This window comes from Alligator mississippiensis, chromosome 4, assembly GCF_030867095.1.
Source record: "Alligator mississippiensis isolate rAllMis1 chromosome 4, rAllMis1, whole genome shotgun sequence".
Lineage (NCBI taxonomy): Eukaryota > Metazoa > Chordata > Crocodylia > Alligatoridae > Alligator > Alligator mississippiensis.
The window spans coordinates 234,815,864-234,837,237 of NC_081827.1; the positions used below are offsets into that span (position 1 = coordinate 234,815,864).

The window sequence follows — 21,374 nt, forward strand, 5'->3', positions numbered from 1 at the left end:
TGTTAAGCCATATAACAGAGGTTTGGTTCATTTGCTTTTACTGTCTTAGGGTAGAGTATGTATCTGATTACAAGTCAGCAAAATTCACTGAGCATGTTCCTAAGAAGACAGGCACCTGTCAATAGCAGGAGTGGTGTTTGGGTCAAACACTACTTGGTGTGTTATACTTTATGTGCTATACTTCCTTGGAAGAAGTGCCATATTTTAAATTTAATGAGAGTTTCTAAAATGCTTATTCACATCCAAGGGCAGGCATTCATTATAATCCCTAAAGGACTAAAGCTGCAGCATGATCAGCTTCCATTTCCAACAAAGCTCTATAATACCAGTTTCAGATGATCAGTCTAACTCTTTCCCAATTAATGAAAAACAATTCTTAATGAGTATCTTCCCCAATCCCTGAAATATAATTTTGACTAAGGCGGTGCATTCCCAAATGCAGGGGTATATGCTTACAGTGCCAAAAATACTTTTTGCAGCTGTGCATACCTCTGCACGTGTGCTTTGGTCTGGGGCAAAATGTCCCACTTCTCCTGGCTTCTGGTGTGCTGGAGGAGCCAGGGCAGAACTGAAGCAGGGGAGATACTGCTAACAGCTAGAGTATCTCCCAGATATGCCAGAGCATGCTGCTGTGGCATGCATCACACCACTTTTTTTTTTTCTGCTATCAGGAATTCCCAGTAGCAAATTTTGCCTCCATGCAGCACATTTGCAGCACAAGGGCACATTTTAATGTGTCAGGCAAGTGGTTTGTGGTGCCACAGTGAGGCTTAAAGTGCCGAAAACCACACGTCTGCATGTCTGGATCTGCCCAAGGGAGCCAAAATTTAGCCATCAGTATCATTGTTCCACAGTTTTCGAGAACGAATTCCAACATTATGGCCTCCTCAGTTTAATTTGCTTGGCTCTTCTGTTTTTTTCTTATAAAATATAAAAAAAAGAATACCTGCAAGTCTCTTGCTTGTCAATCATACTTATACAGTGATTTGCCACCTATAAACATCTGAAGCACTACCCTTGAGATAATACATCTGGCTTAGAGTTTTGAAAAACAGTTAGCTAAAGTTAGGTACCCAGATCCATGTTCAGTAAATACTAGGCATGTCTACACATGCATTAACATGCTGCTGCTACTGCTCATTAAGTTTAGTACCTCTAATATGAGGTGCTACCTAAATGCACACTAGCCAAAGCTAATGCAAAGTAACAATAATGCAGTCTTTTTGTGGAACTTAATGTGCAGCAGACTAATTTTTACCATGACACATTAATGCAGAGTAGAATTAGCCTACTATACATTAAGCATCTCATGTAAACATTCCTACTGAGGCTTTATCTTCCACTCAGGGCAGTGGAATCCATAAGAGTTAAGCACCTCTGAAGACCAGGCCATATTACTTTGGAGCCTAAAAATTGATTTCATAGTCATAACTTTTGGCATCACCAAAAATGTCTTTATATTGTTACCTAAATCTATGTTACTATTGTTGATGTAAGTAGAATGTGTCTAGTGACCACTGGAATCCTTTTAGGCCAGTTATAGTATTTCAATCAAGCGTCTGTTGTCCATGCTATACCTCTTTTAAAATCTGATTTCCCTGGAATTTGAAATGAGCACAATCTTCAGTCAAACGTTGTGTCATCTTTCAGTATATTTTCATATTTCAAATTTTAAAAAATGTTCTCCATTTCCTTTTGTCCTATCTGTCTGGTTTGAATGCTTCAAAAAAAAAAAAAAGGTAGACAAGGTTCTTTGGGTAAATCTGATATCTTTTATTAGGCCAACTCATATAGTTGGAAAAATTCTACTTTGCAAGCTTCTGGGTATAAATGCCCTTTGTCAGGCTGAGGAAGCATCTGCAGTTGGTCAGTACTCTTCTTGGATAGAATGAATAGTAAAGAAGCCAGAGTCTGGTGTGCATGCAAGAAAGTCAGTCAGTGAAGATATACATTGGGGAATCAGTGGGAGAGAGACAGGTTGGGAGGGGAGGGGAATGAATGCGGTTGGTAAATAGTGGAAAGGTACTTGGGGAGTTAGATGTTAGGCAGGTTATAATGTGTTATAAATCCAATGTCTATATTTAGTCCATGATGTTTTGTACCCAGTAGGTTGATTAAGTGAAGTATGTAGGCTCATCTGTGAAAGGTGTTTTATAAATTCCCTTTTAGGCTTAGAACAGAGAGATTTGAGAGAGTGGTTTTCTTGTGAGAAATGTGCCCCCACAGGTAATTGGGTATTCCTGTCTTTGATAGATTTCTGGTGTGCATTCATTCTGGTGCGCAGTTGTTGTTTGGTCTCTCCCACATATTTTCCATCAGGGCATTTGCTGCATTGGATGATATATATAACGTTTCTGGAGGTGCAGATGTAAGATCCAGGAATGATAATGGTTCTGTTGTGGGGTGTAGTGATTGGGGGGTTGGTGAAGATATGTTGGCAGGTTTTACATTTCTTGTCATGGCATGGTCTTTATCCATTTGGTGTGTTTTGGGCCATAGACTTATATCACCCCTTCTGTAACCTATACAGAAAATCTTCAAACTAATGCAACCCATACTAGAAGAAGACGCAAGTCTTAAATAGATCTTTCCAGAAACACCCATCCTATCTTTTAAACAAGCACCAAACCTTGCTAACCTCATCACCAGAGGCAAACTTCCCATGGCCCAAAACACACCAAATGGTTCCAGACCATGCAGAGACAAGAAATGTAAAACCTGCCAGCACATCTCCACCGACCCCACAATTACACTCCACAACAGAACCATCACCATTCCTGGACCTTACAGCTGCACCTCCACAAATGTTATATGTCTCATACAATGCATCAAATGGCCTGATGAAAAATATGTAGGAGAGACCAAACAACAAGAATGAACACACACCAGAAATCTATCAAAGACAAGAATACCCAATTATCAGTGGGGGGACATTTCTCACAATAAAGCCACTCTCTTTAGAATCTTTCAGTTCTAATCCTCAAAGGGAATTTAGAAAACACCTTTCACAGACGAGCCTATGAACTTCACTTCATCAACCTACTGAATGCAAAAAAAAAATATGGACTAAATATAGACATTGGATTTATGACTCATTATAACCTGCCTAACATCTGACTTCCCAAGTACCTCTCCACACTGCCACGTTAATTCCCTCCCTTCCCCCATCCCCAACCTGTCTCTCACCAACTGACTTCTCAATTCACATCTTCATTGATTGCTTTTCTTGCATTCACACCAGCCTCTGGCTTCTTTACTATTCCTCCCATCCAGGAAGAGCACACACCAACTGCAGATACTTCCTCAGCCTGATGAAGGGTATTTATACCCAGAACCTTGCAAAGAAGAATTTTTACAGCTATTTGAGTTGGTCTAATAAAAGGTATCAGATTTACCCAAAGAACCTGGTCTGGCTATATCCTTAGACTAACATGGCTCAACCTATACCCCTCAAAAAGAAGGTACCTTTCAGTTAAAAGTGTGAAACTGAGCCACTTCAATAGGTAGCTTTTATCCATTTCCTATTTGTGAGAAATTCCCACCAAATCAAGAACTGACTTGAAGGAGAGGAAAATGAAGCCATTAATACTTACAAACTTTAATACTTACATAATACTTTCTCACCTAAGTAGCAGTTAAATAAATATTTTCAAGGAGAATAAAATATTCTTTCACTGGATTTTCTTATGATCCCAAAATAGTTTAAATGTTTGAGAAGCGAAAAATACATCTTACAAATATTAATAACGTTTACAAAATAAATACCAAAGCATCTACTTGCAATTAGTCATCCACAAATTAGTACTTATTTATGAACTGCTTTTCTACATTTTAGAAATATGACAATAGTGGAGCAATCAGCTGCCAGTTATATTTTGATTCATTAAACTTGTTTTTTTTTTGTTTTTTTTTTGTTTTTTTTTTTTACTTACAAGGATAAATAAACCTCCCACTCAGTCCTGACTGCTCTTTAGACTCCCAGATAAAGATATCTGTAATATGTCAGTCTCCAGGCATGAAGTTAACTCCTGTGCATGGTATTTATTCACTGTCTATACATCAGCTAATTCTCATTTAAACTCAAAGGAAGACTGAAGTAATGTAGAAGTTCTGTCTAGTCTTTCTTCATGGCAATGAATTTTGCCTTCTGGCTACTGCTCTGGATTTCTTAGGTATTTTCTTTTATATAGCAGTATATTGTATTTGATAATTATTGATTCATCTGTTATGGAATCTAAATAAAAATGTAATGAAAAGACATTCAAGCTTTAACTTCTAGAATCTTGATGTATCAGGAAAATGTATAACCTAGGTTTACTTGGCTATTTGAAATGAGATTTATAAAAATCTTTACACACTATCTGAGCATTACTTAACTGTACTGAAAGAAAATATGTGAAATTAGAAGTGTGAAACATTTTAAAAATATATATATTAAACTGCATGTAGACCTAACCCGCTCATATCATACATGAGTTTATAAATGGTATGTCAGGTAGCTGCATTAGAAAATTGGTTGTATCCAGTATTTTTGAGAAACATTAACTGCATTCTAAAAATTCAGCTCAGGTATTTACATCCATGCCTACATAACCTCTTCATATACACATGTATAGCATCAAAGTAAAGTTATCAGAAATGAAACAGAGCAAGTATTGGAAATATTAAAACTGTATAGTTGTTTTTTTTTCAGCAAGTGTTTATCATTAATATGTTGTAAAATGCCTGAATACTGAAAATCTTTCTTTATCATGATTTTGATTCCAGCACATCACAACCAGAATGTATCATTCTGTCCTCAACTTACTTGTACCTTTCAACCACCCTTCCTGTTTTATGTACATTGAACCATAGGATCATAGGAAAGTAGGGCTCAAAGGGACCTCATGATGTAATCTAGTGAAGCCCACTGCTCAAGACAGGATCATTCCTGCTTAAACCATCCCAACCAAGTGTATGTGCAACCTGCTATCCAAAGTTGGACATTCCACAATTTCTCTAGTTAGCTTGTTCCAGTGCATGACTACCCTTTTAGTCACCTAATTTCCAAGCTAAAGTTCCCCTGCTGCAGCTTGAGGGTATTGCTCTTAGTCCTGTCCTCTTTTGTCATACAGAAAAGCCCATCTCCAACCTCTTTATAATTGCCTTCCAGATAAATGAAGACAGTTATTAAATATCCCTTCAATCTTGTCTACTCCAGACTAAATAACCCCAGCAGAAGAATCACTTCCATTGATTTGCAAGTGATGTTAATACAATCTAGTATACTGTTGACTTTTTTTTGCAACAAGAGCACGCTGTTGACTCATATTCCTTTTATGGTCTAATGTAAACCCCAGGTCCTTCTTTGCAATACTGCAAGGTAGCCAGTCACTTCCTAGTCTTCATTTAAACACTCAGTTATTCCATCCCAAGTGCAGAATTTTGCTCCTGTGCTTGTTTAATCTTATCTAATTGATTGCAGATTATGTTTCCAGTATGTTCAGGTCATTATTGATCTTAGCCCTATTCTTCAGAGTATCTGCAACTCCATCTAACCAAGTGGCCCCTGCAAATTTGCAAAACATGCACTTGACCCCTTCATCCAAATCAGCAATGTTTAGTTTTGGCAGGAAGTATCATGCAATATTTTCCAGGGATCTGTCCTGGGTCTGGTATGTTAAACTATACCAGACCCTGGTCAGACCCCTGGAGAATACCTCATGATACTTTCTGCCAAAACTAGACATTGAGCTATTGATGACTACTTGTTGAGCATGATGATGCAACCAATCATGTACTCACTTTCCAGTACTTTAATCTAGTCTGTATTTCTTTAGCTTGTTAATGAGAACGGTAAAAAATTTGGTAAAGTCAAGGTATATCATATCCACTGCTCTCCCCATTCCCTTTCCTCACTGCCATCCCCAGAGCATGTTACTTTATTGTAGAAGGAAATCATGTTGCTCAGGTATGACATGCTCTTTGAATCCATGCTGGCTGTTCCTGATCAGCTTTCTCTACTCTAGGTGCATAATAATAGATTCCTTGTTTCATGATTTTTCCAGGCATTGAGGTCAGAAGGACTGGTTTATAGTTCCAGGGATCTTCCTTCTTCCTTTTTATTTTTTAAAAATGAGCACCATATTTGTCCTTTTCCAGTCATCCCTACCTCCATGCTCTCAAGCTTCACATTTTTTTTAAAGAGGATAGCTAATGATTTTGAAATTACTTCAGCCAATCACGTGGGCCTGATGCAAAAACTACAAAAATCATTCAAATAATTTAACTGACCTTAGTGGTTTTAGATAAGAGTCAGGCAAAAAGTTCTTCACAAAAAGATGCAGTCCTGTATTTTCTTAACTCTGTAGAGGCAAGGATTTTTGTGGGATATCTTTTATTGGACAACCAACATAGATAAGCCTTTGAATGCAAAGCATTCTTCATCAGCATCCTACACTTAAAAGCTTGTCTACTTCTATCCCAACAATGCCCTTGGTCTAATAAAAGTTATCACCCACAAAAATCCTTGTCTCATTCTGCACCATCATGGCTAAGACATAATTCCAACACTGTCTTACCTTTAGAGATACTTCCAAAGCCATTACACAAAAAGATATCTACCAACAGTCATTACTCCTCTTCCAGATAAATATGGATCCTAGAGAAATTTAGAGCTCTGGCTATGTAAATTTGGAAGGGAATACATTGAAATCAAAATGAAAGCTGCATTTCCTCTCTTCTCAATCAGTAACACTTACTTACTGAACATTCCCTCCCTCCTCCTTTTTTGGGTAGGGATAGATTTTTTCAAAATACTATTTTCTCTTGCCACTAAATCACCATAGTAAAGAATGTTATATTCTAGTCAGCCATATTCTTTTCTTTCAAAAGAAAAACAATGTGCTCTTTGTTTGATTATAAAGAATACACACTGACTGCATAAAACTGCAACATAATGTAGAAAAATGTTTTAAAATGCCATGAAAGCAACCAGAGCAGGAATATGTGTTAGTGAAGCTAGATAATCTTTTAAACTGTCTTTTGTATGTTTCATGAATAATGATTCTTACCCTGCTTCCCTTGAAATCAGCAATAAACCTTCTGATGGTTTCAGTGGAAAGAGGTTAAAGTCAATAGTTCCTCTCACATTAGACTACTGCTTTCTTATTCATAGTAGGATCAATAACTGGGTATTACATAACTTTTGGCACAATATAGCTACAAAATATAGTACTTTTTAAAATTTACTATATTAGATTTATAAATGTAGACCTTCATAAAAAAAAAATTCTTATTGTAAACCTACATGTTTTAGGAAATATGCACACTCAATATAAATGGGTGCAAGGATCTGAAAGGACAGTGGTCAGTTCAGTATGAACTGAATTTTCAAGAAAAATAATATGGTGCTTTCTAGTTATTTAGTCAAATTTCTTAATCCTTATGGAGTTTTTATGTAAAATAGAATTTGAAAGGATCTGGCCTTTACCAGATGTACAAGTGACTAAGCAGTTGAGTCTTATTACATACTAGTACCCATTCTTTGCCCGGGTTTTTATATTTGTACTTGCAGTGCTTATTTATTTTCAATGAACTTAGTACAACATACTTAGATGATTTTTTTTTTAAAGAGCACAGTACAACATATCCAACATTTCATATTTAACAAGGAGCGAGAAAAAGGCAAGCGTCAATATAATAATGACAATTGAACTGAATTTACTGCATCCAAAATGGAGTGGTACCAGGTTGTTATTGGAGAAGTGAAGTAATCCCAGTCAATAGAAGCCCCAAAAAGGGTCAAGTGAAAAATAACCCACCTATAATTTTCCTTGGGTAGTATTCAGTGATTTTGGAAGGTTTAGAGTAGACAGGACCAACCTGTCAAGTTATAAGGAAACATACATACAGACAGACATACACTTCATTTTATAGATAGATAGATAGATAGATAGATAGATAGATAGATAGATAGATAGGCACGGTCCAGGACCATGCCCTGAGGCAAACAGAGGCTTGATCCTTCATAGAGATGCTCTGGTAGCCAGCCAGATTGTCTCTATGGCTGTCCCTCACCCCGGTGGTGAAGCCAGGGAGAACTCTGCCAATCCCGGCTGCACCCACAGGATGGGGCAGGGGCAGGGCAGATACCAGGCAGCTGAGGTCGGTCTCTGCTGCCCCGTGCTGTGCAGAAGGCTCTGCCACGAGACCCCAGTGACCCCAGTGGCAGCTGCTACTGCTGGTGAGTGCAGGTCTTTTGGGGGGTTTTTGAGTCGCAGACTGCTGGGGCCAGGTGGGGAGGCCATCAGGGGTGGGTCTAGGTGAGGGAGGCAATCAGGGAGCGAGGGCTGGGCATGGGGGCTCTGCCAGATCTGGCACCTTAGACCCAGCTGGAGGTGGCTGACCTCCTGGCCAGTTGGGATCAAGAGGACATGCTTTGACAGTTCAAAGCAGGCCACCACACCAGGAACATCTTCTGGGTGATAGCTGCTAAGGCTGTGCAAAGCTTCAGGTGGTGATTCAATTCGGAGGAGATTTGGACAGATTTGGTGGCCAAATCTCTGAATCCGAACTGATTCAGGGGACCAATTAAAATGTCCAAATCGATTCAAAGCTCTCCAAATCTTCAAAAAATATTTGGAGAGCTTTGATGATTTAGATTGTCCCTGGTGTCTGTAGCAGGGAGCTGCAGATGACTCTGAGCTGGTAATACTAGGGGTGGGGGAGAAAAGTTTGGGGGAGTGGGGAGGGGACCACGGGGGGACCCCTGCCATCCCCCATCCCCTGTTTGCTCCCCCAGTCCCTCCCCATGGTGCCCCACCCTCCCCCGGTCCTGGCATTTAAAAAAAAAAACTCTGGTGCTCACTTGGTGCTGTGGGGAGGGGGGGCATGATCCCCACTGCCTCATGATGCATGGGGGGATCTGCACAAGCCCTCTGACCCCCCCTCACTCCTCCAGCCCCCCCATGGTTTCCCCGCCTGGGCCAGCTCCAACCCTTTAAGAAAAATAAACCCAAGGAAAACCCTAGAACTCATCACTCCTGCAGTGGCCTTGGGGCTACAGGGGCCTATGGAAGAACCCCCCACATAATGCATGGCGCGGGGCAGCGGGAAGCAATGGGGATGCACCCCCCTGCCAACAGGAAGGGTGAGTACAGGGTTTTTCCCTTTTTTTTTTCTTAAAGGGCTGGTGCTGGGGCTGGCAGGGCAGCCATGTGGGCACTGAGATGGGGGGGTCGGGGGGCTCATGGCAGAGTCCTCCACACCTCATGGGGCAGTCGGGGATGCCCCCCCCCCCCACACCTGGCAATAGCTACTGAGTTGGGGCTTTTTTATAAAGAAGTGCTGGGTCTGGGGCGGGTGGGGCAGCCATTGCCTGGCTGAGAGAGCAGGCAGGGGATGGGCCTTGCTGATTTGCAGATTCAGCAGCAACCAAATCTCTGAATCAGATTCAGCTGAATCGATTCAGGACAGTGATTTGAATCACCAAATTGAATCACTGTCCCCTGAATTGGCCAAATTCAAATCTGAAGTGAATGCTAGCCACTCTGCACAGGCCTAATAGATCAGGGAGGAGTTGGGAAGGGTTATTTTGCCCCAAGTGGCACAACTTGCACCACACCAAAGTGCATGTCCAGGCATGTGCGCTGAGGCAAAAAGCCCCAGCTCAAATTTGCACCACTTCTATTTGAGCTGCTGCAAGCACACATGCCTGCATGTGTGGATGCACCTTTGCTGTCCCCAGCAGTATAAAAATCTGCCCTGGCAAGGAACTCAGGGTTCTAGCTCTCAGGAGTTTCTGGGGCCCAGCCAATTAGCACCTTGGGACACTACCCCTTGTGCCAGCTGGACTGCTGAAGCAGCCCTGAGAGTTCCCTGCAGTCTCTACCCACTGCAGCAGTCTGGCAGTGGGGGATGCTGCCTGGCTGTGACCTGCTGTGCACCTGCCAGACCTGGATGGGGACTGCACAGCCAGTAGAGGCATCGGCCACTCTGGGCCAGCTGCCAGTTGACTGTAGTTGCAGGGTTGGCCTCTGTGTGGCACTATTGCCATGTGTGCCCCCTGCCCGACCATCTGGGTAGCTATCACCTGGAAGATGTTCTGGGTGTGGTAGCCTGCTTTGAACTGTCAAGGCATGTCCTCCTGGGTCCATTTGGCGAGGAGGTCAGCCACAGCCAGATGGGTCCAAGATGCCAGCTCTGAGCAGGCAGGGTCCTGCCACTGGCATCCCTACAGGAATTCTGGTGTTCCCTATTAGAAAACTGAAAAATCCCTGATAAAAAAAACCCCAGAGTCACTCTGTAAAATACCCGCAAATCCATGTTCTTCTACAAGTACAACAAAAGACCACTCTAAAGAGAGAGAGAGAGACAGCAATCAGGTGGCCAATTTTTTATTGATATATCTACAGTGTTAAAGTGTGTCCCTTATCATAATAATAAAGTGAACTCTAAATACATGTTTCATGAATTCATGAATATATATTTTGCTGCCCTCCCACAGGGGGGATGGCCCCCACAGAGGAGTTATGGCCCCCCCAACAGGAGATTCAGCCCCCACACAAGGGGTTCACCCCCCCAACAGGGGTTCAGCCCCCACAGAAGGGCTATGGACCCCAAACAGGGGATTTGGCCCCCACACAAGGGAACAGCCCCCACAGAAGGGGTACATCCCCCCAACAGAGACCAAATGGCCCCTGCAGGGGCTACCACCCCTTCTGCAAGGCCCACATGCCCCACCCCATCTCCCCAATTGCTGCCTCACCTGGCCCCATCCCCCGCCAGCTGCTGCAGCCCCCCAATGGCTGTGCCACTGAGCCCCACCCCCTACTCCCCCAGACCTCCCAATGGCTGCCCCACCTAGCCTCACCCCACAACTTGCACCCCCAGGCCCCCATGGCTGTGATCACAGCCCCAGGCACAGTCACTTAAAAAAAAAAAACAAACATACAGAAAAAAGAAACAGAAAAAAAGTGCCTCTGCTTACCTTAGTAGCAGGGGTGGGGGTGCTCCAGGGCCTCCTGGCAGAGCTCCCCCAGGCAGCACAAGACAGCAAGGGGGGCAGGAGGGTCTGAGATGGGGCCACTGGGGCTGTCATCCTGCCTGGCAGTGTGCGGGCGGGGCCCCAGTCAACCAGATGGCAGGTGGAGCTACCGGTAAGTGCTGGGGGATTTGGGAAGGGTATTTTAATCTATTGGGTGGGGGCACAGGGATCAGGGAGTTGGGGGGAAGGGACTGAGCAGGGCAGGGGACGGGGGCCCTGGAGAGCTGGCAGGGAGAAGGGCCTGCCAGGACAGGGGGAAGGGACCTCGGGGGGGGAGGGGCCAGCCAGGGCAGGAGTTGGGGGGGCTGGGGGAGTGGGTGGGGCTACCAGGGGTCCCCCTCCATGGTCCCCTCCCCTCTCCTTCAGCCCCACAACCCCTTACTCACTGACACTGGAGGCCTGGTGCTGAACACACGGCCTGGCTGGCTGCATGTTTCAGCACTAGGGCAAGGGCCAACCACAAAGATGCTCTGGCACCCAGAGCATATTTGTGGAGGACCCAGCCTCCAGTTGCCTCAGGCCATGGTCTGGGACCATGCCCTGCTCCACTTTTTTAAACTTCAGTCTTTTTAGACCCCTGGATGGCATCTAATTTTCTCCCCGCAAACTTGCAGCGCGGGGAACGTTTTTCATTCCCACCAAAGAGGTTTGAGGCGGGGCAAGAGGCAGGTGCATGCTCGTCTGGACCCTGCCATAGATGTTACCTTTAGCAATTCTCTGTGCCCTTATATGAAAACAAGCAAATGCAATTGTAAAAAAAATATCAGAGCTCCATCCTATGTCTTAAAAAAATGTAAAAATTGACATCACATGGATATTCTTACCAACTTCAGGTGTTTGTTTATACATAATTTTTTTAAAGTTTATAGATCTCAAATCAATATAGAAACATTACAAATACTTATTTGCATGAAAATTGCTTTTACCATATATTATTAATACTTAATTTTTCAAATTTGGAGGCTCCTATTCACAGTATATGGAGAGAGAAGAGAATCAGATAGTACTGAAACACCCAAATGTGCAAATTGAGATAGAAAAATAAAAATTAAAAAACCCAAGAAAAATATAGACATTCCTGGAAATATCCACATGTATATAGTATTTTATCTCTTTGTTAGGAAAACAACTGCAACTTTAGTCTACTATAGCCTAGTCACAACAAGACTGCGTGTTCATCGTAATCATGGGCTTATTCTGACATTTATACCAGGAGAGAGCCGAAGTGAATAAGCCTGTCTTCACTGTTATAACTCAGTTGGAAAAATCAGGGTTTATATGAAGAATAGATTAATTGTAACTTTGCAAGATTGAACAGGAAGATGTCATGATGATGAAAGCATTATTTATGTCAAACATTTGCAAACACTTGAACAAAATATCAAAATTGGCTTCTAATTTTGGGGTGCTTTCATTTGTGGGCTTTATTTCCAGAAGCTCTTACATATGTACTTTCACTGAAGTTACTGTATGCTCATAAACTCCCAAAGTTTGCAACCAGAATTAGAGGATATTTTTTTTCCTTTCATGTTGTCCCCGTGTTTGTTTGAAGTATATTAAAAAAGCAGGTATCTGTAGATGCAAAAGCTATGTAAAAGAAAGTAAATATGTGTATATATGTGAAGAAATGCAATATTTCATAGACATTAGGGCTGGAAGGGACCTCGGAAGATCATTGAGTCCAGCCCCCTGCCCCAGAGGCAGGAAGTCAGCTGGGGTCATAGGATCCCAGCAAGATATGACTTTTACTACACATGACAGTTACTACACTACTTTCTTTTCACGGAAAAGTGATGACTACTAATCTTTGTCTGGTACTTTCTGCCAAAATGTCTTGCTGTTCAGTATGTCACTAACCATAATACTAGGAAAAAAAGGAAATATCCCAGTGCTCTCTTTGAAAATCATTGCAATGATAATTCCCACTGAGCAAAGCTCCACTAGCCCTCACACATTTAAGTGTAATCTCATTCTTCTCAGAGCAGATAATAGCAGCCTCTGACTTGATGGAACGTTCACTTGTGACAAAGCTTATAAAGCACAGTCTGTGGAACAGAATATTTTGGGCACCAGAGTGAACTCAAGTTTCCTATTATGTGCTGTGCCTTGAACAGATTGGATTTCATTAGTGTGTAGCTCTAAATTTGTCTAATTAGTTCCTTCCCCTGCAGAGAAGTTAAAATTAGCTGAAGAACTCGAGTGAGGAAGAAGATGCAGGGGGTTTTTTGTTGGGTTTTTTATTTTTATTTTTTTTGGATCCCGTTCTTAAGGTGCTTAAATCTCCATATCCTACATGGAGGAAGTCTGCACTTCTACCCTCAGTTTTGACTGTGGAAGCTCTACACATAAGTGTTGGCTTAATTTTCATTAATAGCAGTTAATAACAGTGTGTAACTGTAACCATCTGAGCCTTTTATTGCACCTAGACTGAAATTGTTTCCTCTCTGATGTCTCTGGAGCTCGGGGGCGGCGAGGCGGGGGAGGTCTGGTCATCATCATGTTTTCTTCAACAACATCACTTTCCCCATTCTCCTCAATTACATACAGGATCTTTTTATGACATCTAGTCCATCAAAGCCCATTTCTTTCTTCTCTCTTCCCAGTACCCTCTTCTTGCCCTCTTTTTGTCTTTCTCCATTAAATGAGTCATAATTCTCTCCATCACTTGCCATCTACTACCCTCAGCAATCTTGCCTGTCTTTTTAGTCACAAGGTCCCTCCAGTTAATCCTCATTCCTACCGCATTTTAGTTTTTACATTCTTCTGACATTCTGTAGAGTTTTTCCAGTATAAATTGATTGTCTCCTACACAGGTCCTACCATCAGCTCATGTACAGAAACTCCTAGTAAGAATTCAGCATTCTGCATCTGTTATGCAGCACAATATAATATACAGTTTCTTCATTTTCAAAGATCATTTAAAATTGTCTGAAGTACTACAGGGTATCAGAAGATGCTCTTTGTAAGAGCTTGTATTTTTAGAATACTTTAGAATACTTGGTACAGACAATTAACAAAGTGTTTGCAAGTTAGTATTTAATGGTTTAAAATCCTTCATTTAGCTAAAAATTAATCTGTTTTGTACAATAACTTCTAATCCTTCCCTGTGAAATATGAAAATGTCAGCCTGAAACATTTGTAACGCTAAAGACTTTTTTATCATTATTCAGAGCCTCAAACCTGCACGTTGAAAGATTTTCTCTGTGCAAATGGAGACTGTGTTTCTGCAAGATTCTGGTGTGATGGAGATTATGATTGTGCAGATGGCTCAGATGAGGTAGGTCTATTCATAAGAAAAAAATACTGAAGCAGAATTATTTCCCTTTTACTGGAAAGGAAGCAATAAATAAATAAATAAATTAAAACAACTTTATTCACCAAAGCAGACAATATGGTACAACACCTTTGCTGGGCACTTCACAAATGTCATGTGAAGTGCCTAGCAGAAGTACTTCAATTTATAGCTAATTTTGTTAATGTTGATTATAATTAACATACGCATATGTTTTGCAGTCTCTGAGAGTTTAGAGTATTTATGTGTTCAGTTTACAGTCTTTTTCTTCTTTCTAAGAAGTACTGCTCTGAATCAATGTGTACAATTAACATTAATAGCAATGGAAGTTTCAGAAATAAGGGGACATTATTTTGTTGAATCATAGGCAATAAACGAAAAGAAGAGATAGTATACATGCCATATAAAAATTACCAAGTGAATATTTTAATTGCCGTATTTACTGGGGTACCACAAACATTTTCTTCCAAAAATTGGCCCTCTAAAATTGGGGTCTTAAATGGGGAAGATGATTTTCTATGCGAGGACTTCACTGCATGGAGACATAGAAGCATAAAAGCACAGTGCTACAAGATGGCTGCTAGCAAGCAGGAGGGGCCTCAGCCTAGTGTTAACCTTTGCACAGCCCTTCTCAAATTGGCAAAAGATTTTGGCAAGTTGTATCCAATTACAAGGATTTGGAGGATATGTACTACTACTGTGGCACCTAATTTGAGAGCAGCTGTGAAAAGGTTAACACTGGGCTGTGCCCCTTCCTGCTTGCTGGTAGAAAGAAAGAAAATAGCAGCCATCTTGTACAGTGTTTTCACGAATAAGCCAGCTTTAGGTCATGACTTGGAAAAATCTTTACCCTACAGTCTACCTTCCAAACACAAAGTGTGTGTCTTATTTGGGGGCGTGCACTATGTGAGAAAATATTGCATTAGCAAGAATAATTTTGTTCATGAATACTGAATTTACAGGGCTTTAAGAAATCAACAACACTAAATTTATAAACCTTGCTGTCCTAAAAGGAGAATATTGAAAGAAATCTAAAGAATATTTGAGTGATGGTATAACTGAGAATCTTCTATCTTTAGAAATGTATGCACATCCGCTTGCACATATGCTCTCTATGCCATTATGAAAATAAGTCTATATAAAATATTTTTCTTTAATATTATTATTTGTCTCCATTTTGTATAGATCTGTTACATTTTGTTTTAATCTTCTCATTAGATGTTCTTATTCTGAGCATTTTTCATAATTGAACATTTTTGTCTAATGTGTTTTGAGGATTTTAATATAATTAATTGAATAACAAGTAATCAGGTTAACTTGATAATACCTTTTGCGGCTCCATTGGGTATACACTAATATTTCTAGTTTAAAGTCTATCAAGTCATCGTCTGGACAACATAATTATACTACTACCAAGGGCTCTCAATTGATAAGTTAGAAATCCTATTCCAAAATAACACCACCTATTTAAGAGCATTCTTCAACTTAAAGAGCCAATTTTATTACTCTTCACAGTAAGTAGTACCTTAGCCAAAGAAAGGCTTTACTCATTTTTTTCATTGCCGTCACAACCCATTTTTCATCAAATCTAGGCTTTAGTTTTTATAACTGGCCGAATGCTTGGTAATACTTAAATTAATTTTTAATGAAATGGACAAACTCAATTACATATTTATTTTATATTTGTAACAGAGATATTGTGAAACTGGCTGTTCAAGGGACCAGTTCCAGTGTTCTAATGGTCAGTGCATATCAACAAAATGGAAGTGTGATGGTCATGAAGACTGCAAATTTGGGGATGATGAAAAAAAATGTGAACCAGGTGAGATGATTAAATTGATCTTTATGGTATCCTGAAAAAAAAAAAAAATCCAACAGTGTCAATTAAAGAACAAGATGAAAAATATGATGGAAAACATGAATTAGCAAGTCATCTTATTATTGATTAGGTCTTTTTTGTTAGAAGTAATAAATATATATTGGAGTAGCAAATGTGTTATATTGTTTGATTATTTTTTGCAAAATACTTCTTTACATTTATTTCAATTTTACCCTTCCTGGTAAGATAATGCTTCAAAGTTAGAGAGTCTGTCCAATCATGTGTGTTTTCATAACTTCTCTGAATAAAATATTATTTTTGAGGCAGGGTATAATAGATCACACTACAATGAGACTAAATTGTTACTATTGCTCCGGTATGTGCATCCACAAAGTAAACAAAGAGAGGACTTTCATGCTAAGTACAAACAGGCAAAAAGCCTGAGGCTGAATCGATTCAGTCTTTGCAGGTTAGTCTAAACTGCAGAAATTAAACTGAGAAACAACTGGACACACATTCACTTTTGATTCAGGAAATGCAGCCGCATGCATGCAGTGGCTCAGGCCAAAAGCCAAGAGGTGCTACAGCACAGATCTCTGGCATATAGCCAGCATTGGCTGTGTGTTTGCTTCCTCTTCCTGCTGCCCCTGAGGTCTCTGGGATTTGCCGATCAGAATCACAGAAGCAGGACACTGCAGAGTTGTTCATCACTTCCTGTTCCTCCATCCAAGTGCCTCTGGGATTTGTAGTCCACAGTTGAAGCCAGCAGTAACTTTCAGTAAATTTAGCAGGGCAGGGCATCTGTGTATTCAGGGGAAGTGAGTTTTAACCCCCATTCCTGGCCCCAGACCCCAGGCTGGGTTTGCCTGGGGAGGCAGTCCCTGGCTCCCTGCCACCCCCCACCCCCACCCCTTTTCTACTGTAGCAGACAGCCCAGCCCAGCCCAGTCCAGCCCAGGGCTGGACAGCATGGTGGGGTGTTGATTTAACTTAAAGCAAGAAGAGGTCTGGGACAGAAGTTTCATAAACCAGTTTGACCCAAACCAGTGAAGTCTGATACTACATTCAATCAGGTTTATCTTAAACAAGTTTCAGCCATTTTGACACTGATTTATGTGCACTGAACTTCTGTTCTGTTACAGGTTTAAGCCAGTTTCTGATGACTTAAACCAATTTGTGTGTTACTTCTGCCCCTAGCCTCAAGGATAAACAATGTCCTATAGTAAAAATAGAATACATTTCCAGTGATATTTGTCTCAGTTCCTCAAGTGTTTGTGTGAAATATGTCAAGATACTTAACCTTCTTTTCCCTGTTTGCCATGATGTAAGAATCAGGTAACAAAGCGTACCTCCTGACAGAAGTGTTGTGATGCTGATGAATCATCTGTAATGTGGAACTCTTAGCAGAGATGATGTTATACAATATTACAAATAACATTAGCATGAATTATTAATAAGTAAGAAATTTTACCAAATATTTTTGTTTGTTTTTAATGTACTCAGTTCCTTTGTGTTCAATTCTCACTGTGGATTTAGGTCCCTATCCTTTATTGGTATCTGCTAGAACTAACTTCTTAGTCAGTGATTTTCTACACAGCCACAAGCATCCATAATTAGCTGAGTTGATAAAGGAAGAATGCCTTAAAATGTGAGGTGTTGTGGTAGAACCATGTAATTTTACTGTGGTTTATACTACCAAACACTTCTGAGGCCAATTTAAACTAATCATAGGTATTGTGTTGTAAGAGCAGAGTGCAAAAACTCTTACTTTATGCAGATAGTTTGTGTTTAAATTATAGTATCTTTTATCGCATATATTGAAAAAATCTGCATGTGTACATGCAATCAGTATTGAGTTTATTGAGCATCTTACCTTGCTTCTCCCATCTTAAAATATATCTATGTAATGTACATTATTCTTGCAATATTCTAGTTTCCTGGGATGACTGCTGTTTTAGTTGTTAGATAAACCTAATATTTGGTACTTATATATTGGTTTTGCTGTGTATTTATAAAGATACATTTTGAGAATTCTTTTTAGTGATGGAAGCAGTTACCCTTGTTCATAAGGTAGCATAAGGATTTTCAGGACTCAAATCCTGCTTTTGGCCAGTCATAAGTTTCTTTGCATGAGGAGAATGAAAAAAAAAAATACTTTTGTCATAAAAGTAAATATCCTTGCATCTTTTAATTTTTTTTAACAGTTATTCTAAGATGTATTTGGGGAAGTTTGTCAGTTTCTTTGTCAAACTAACCCTGTAATTTCAAACCATGGAATTTCTACTAATGGATAGTCAATTACAACATAATATGTTAACTTTGCCTCATATTAATAAATAAATCATTCAAAAATTGTGTTTACGTAATGCTAAAAATGTATATTTCCAATTAGCATCTCCAACCTGCTCTTCACGTGAGTATGTGTGCACCAGTGGAGGATGTATCTCTGCATCATTGAGGTGTAATGGAGAATATGACTGTGCTGATGGCTCTGATGAGGTAACTAGTGTAATTCTTTTGAGTGCTTTATATTATCTTATGTACAGTATTTGATCAAGCAATTTAGAAACTGAAAATAAATAGAATAAACATTAATTTTTTAATCCATTGCTTTCATCACCACATGCAAAATACACAAGCACATAATATCAGAACATTTCTATTCTAATTGCTTAAAATTTTAAGTTCAGTAGCAGTCTAATTACACTGCCAATAATAAAGAAGAAATGTATTTTCTCAGTCAAAAAAGGCAATGAAATTTCAACAGCCTAGATTAATTCTGTCTATTATTGTATTGTTGTTGTTAATGAATACTGCAGTACACATCTGTATTTAAACAGATGGATTGTGTAACAGAATGTAAAGAAGATCAGTTTCGATGCAAAAATAAGGCCCACTGTATCCCTATCAGATGGCTATGTGATGGTATCCATGACTGTGTGGATGGGAGTGACGAAGAAAATTGTGACAGAGGTGAGGCATCACTTTTTCATTAAAAAGTTTACTCTTCCTTACTCTTTTATTTTTTAATTAAAGCTATATGGTGATGTAACAGCACTGTAGGGTAGGGCTGTGCGAAGCTTTGGTCCCTGATTCAATTCTGCAGAGATTCAGCCCAATTTGGTGGCTGAATCTCTGAATCCAAATTGAATCAAGAAACGCTTTAATCTCTCCAAATCAAATTGGAATCCTCTGAATCAATCTGCAGAGACTTGAAGAGTCGGCAATTCAGATATAGACACAGCTTTAAATGTTTTTTCTACATACCTCAAGATACGAGGCAGCTCATGAATGCTGCAATGGTGGGGCTGATGAAGTGCCCCACAGGAGCATGGGGGGCTCCCCAGTGTGCTCAGCAGCAGACCTGGAAGTGGACCAGAAGCACTTCTGGTCCACTTCCAGGTCCACTGGAGAACGCACTGGGCCTCCCTCCCCATACCCTCCCAGCTCAGTGACTGGTGCCTCCTTGGTCTGAAGAGGCACTCAGGGTCCCTCTGTGGCTGAGCCAGGGAGGGTTTGTGGGGAGGCCCTGGTGCACTTGGTGGCGGACCCAGAAATGGACCAGAAGTATTTCCAGTCCACTTCCAGGTTCACTGCCAAGCATGTGGAGTGCCCCTCCACACTCCTGTGGGACGCTTCATCCATCCCAGCATTGCACCATTCACAAGCCACACCTGATGCCTTGAGGTACATAGAAAAAACATTTAAAGTTGTGTCTATGGCCAAAGCACTGATTCTCTGAATCAGCATCAAATCTTCAGGTTCAGATTTGGCTGAATCAAATCGGAGACAGTAATCTGAATCAACAAATTGAATCACTGTCCCCAATTTGGGCTGAATCCAAATCTGAATCGAATATGGCCCATTCCATACTCCTCTATTGCAGAGCATACCAAAGCTGCTGAAATGGAGTCTGTGATCCTTTTGGCCAAAGACAGTGCAGCTCCTCATCAAATGGCTGACTGGCATGGCATAATTTATGCTACTTAATACTTCCACTTAAGTGTTTTCTAACCCATGAAATAAAAAGATGTAAAATTATTACCAAACAAGAAATTTCATAATGTTAAAAAGTCCTAGTACCATATTTACTTGTACACCCCCTTCACACATTTCCCCAAATTAACCCTCCAATATTGGGATGCATGTCTTAAGCAGGGAAACTGATTTTTCTTCACTGGAATAGGAGCACTGTCCTCAGGCATGCAGACATAAAGGCATGCAGACACTGACAAAATGGCTGTTGCTTCTTTATGGCCCAGCAGGCAGGATAGGTGAAGTCCAGTGTTAGCTGCCTCCCAGGTGCTAGGGAATTTACAGTAACTATTTGCTGAGTGTTGTAATTTGTGCCTGAAGCAGCAACTAAATGAGCTGCTGCATGCAGTTTGTAGTATCTTGATTAGGCTTGTGGTGTGGAAACAACGTTTACTATTTACAGAAACTTATGTCAAGAATTATTACAGTAAAAAGTAAGTGTTGCTTCTGCTGTTGTGTCTGGGGTCTAGCCTTATTGATATATCACACCAGGAAGTTCCTGATGCCTCACCCAGACTATCTCCTGGTATGCCACACTTCCCTGACACAGTGTTTCCAGGAGGAGTTACTGTTATGAAACACAGTTGGCCATGGCTCTGGAAAAATCTTATTTTCTATGTTCTGCCTTCCAAAAAGAACGTGCACATCTGATTCTGGGACATGTGGTATACAGGGTAGTTTAGTGGCAATTTAGAGGCAACATTAATATATACTAAATATGAATATGTAATGCCACAATACAATTAATATACAGTTAATATACAATTTTTAATTCAGATTTGTAAATCAAATAAAACAGAATAATATTTAGGTCTCCCATCTTACACCAATTTCTGTATAGGTAGACTTCATCTATGCAGGTGAGTTTCATTTAGGCTCCCATCTCAAGCACAGAGTCCACCCACAAAGAATACATTTCAGGATTTGTACATATTTTCAAATACTTATGCCCAAATTCCAATGCCTAAAAACAAATTTCTAAATAAAGAATATTATATACCTGTGGTTTAGTTTTGCAGGTTCTAGCACACACAAATCTTAACACCACTTTTTCAAAATCACCGTCATATGGAAAAAACTATTAGGACATAATTTAAAAATTCTAGACATAATTTTCCTCCTGTGGGACAAAAATGCAAAGTTTAACCAAAAAGCACTGCTTGCTCCTTAATACTCTCTCTGACCACTACATATGCCACTAGG

The 21,374-nt window shown here is 40.4% G+C and overlaps 1 protein-coding gene across 5 annotated transcripts in view; it reads left to right on the forward strand.

The window, feature by feature from the left end:
* The window catches only part of LRP1B (LDL receptor related protein 1B), a 1,609,743-nt gene that overhangs the window by 1,446,281 nt on the left and 142,088 nt on the right, over positions 1–21,374 (forward strand). For all 5 annotated transcript variants that reach the window (XM_019480601.2, XM_059727405.1, XM_059727406.1 and 2 more), the window contains 4 exons: positions 14,197–14,303; positions 16,011–16,140; positions 18,529–18,635; positions 18,977–19,109. In XM_019480601.2, the coding sequence (XP_019336146.2) occupies positions 14,197–14,303; positions 16,011–16,140; positions 18,529–18,635; positions 18,977–19,109 (477 nt within the window). The remainder of the gene's footprint in view (positions 1–14,196; positions 14,304–16,010; positions 16,141–18,528; positions 18,636–18,976; positions 19,110–21,374) is intronic.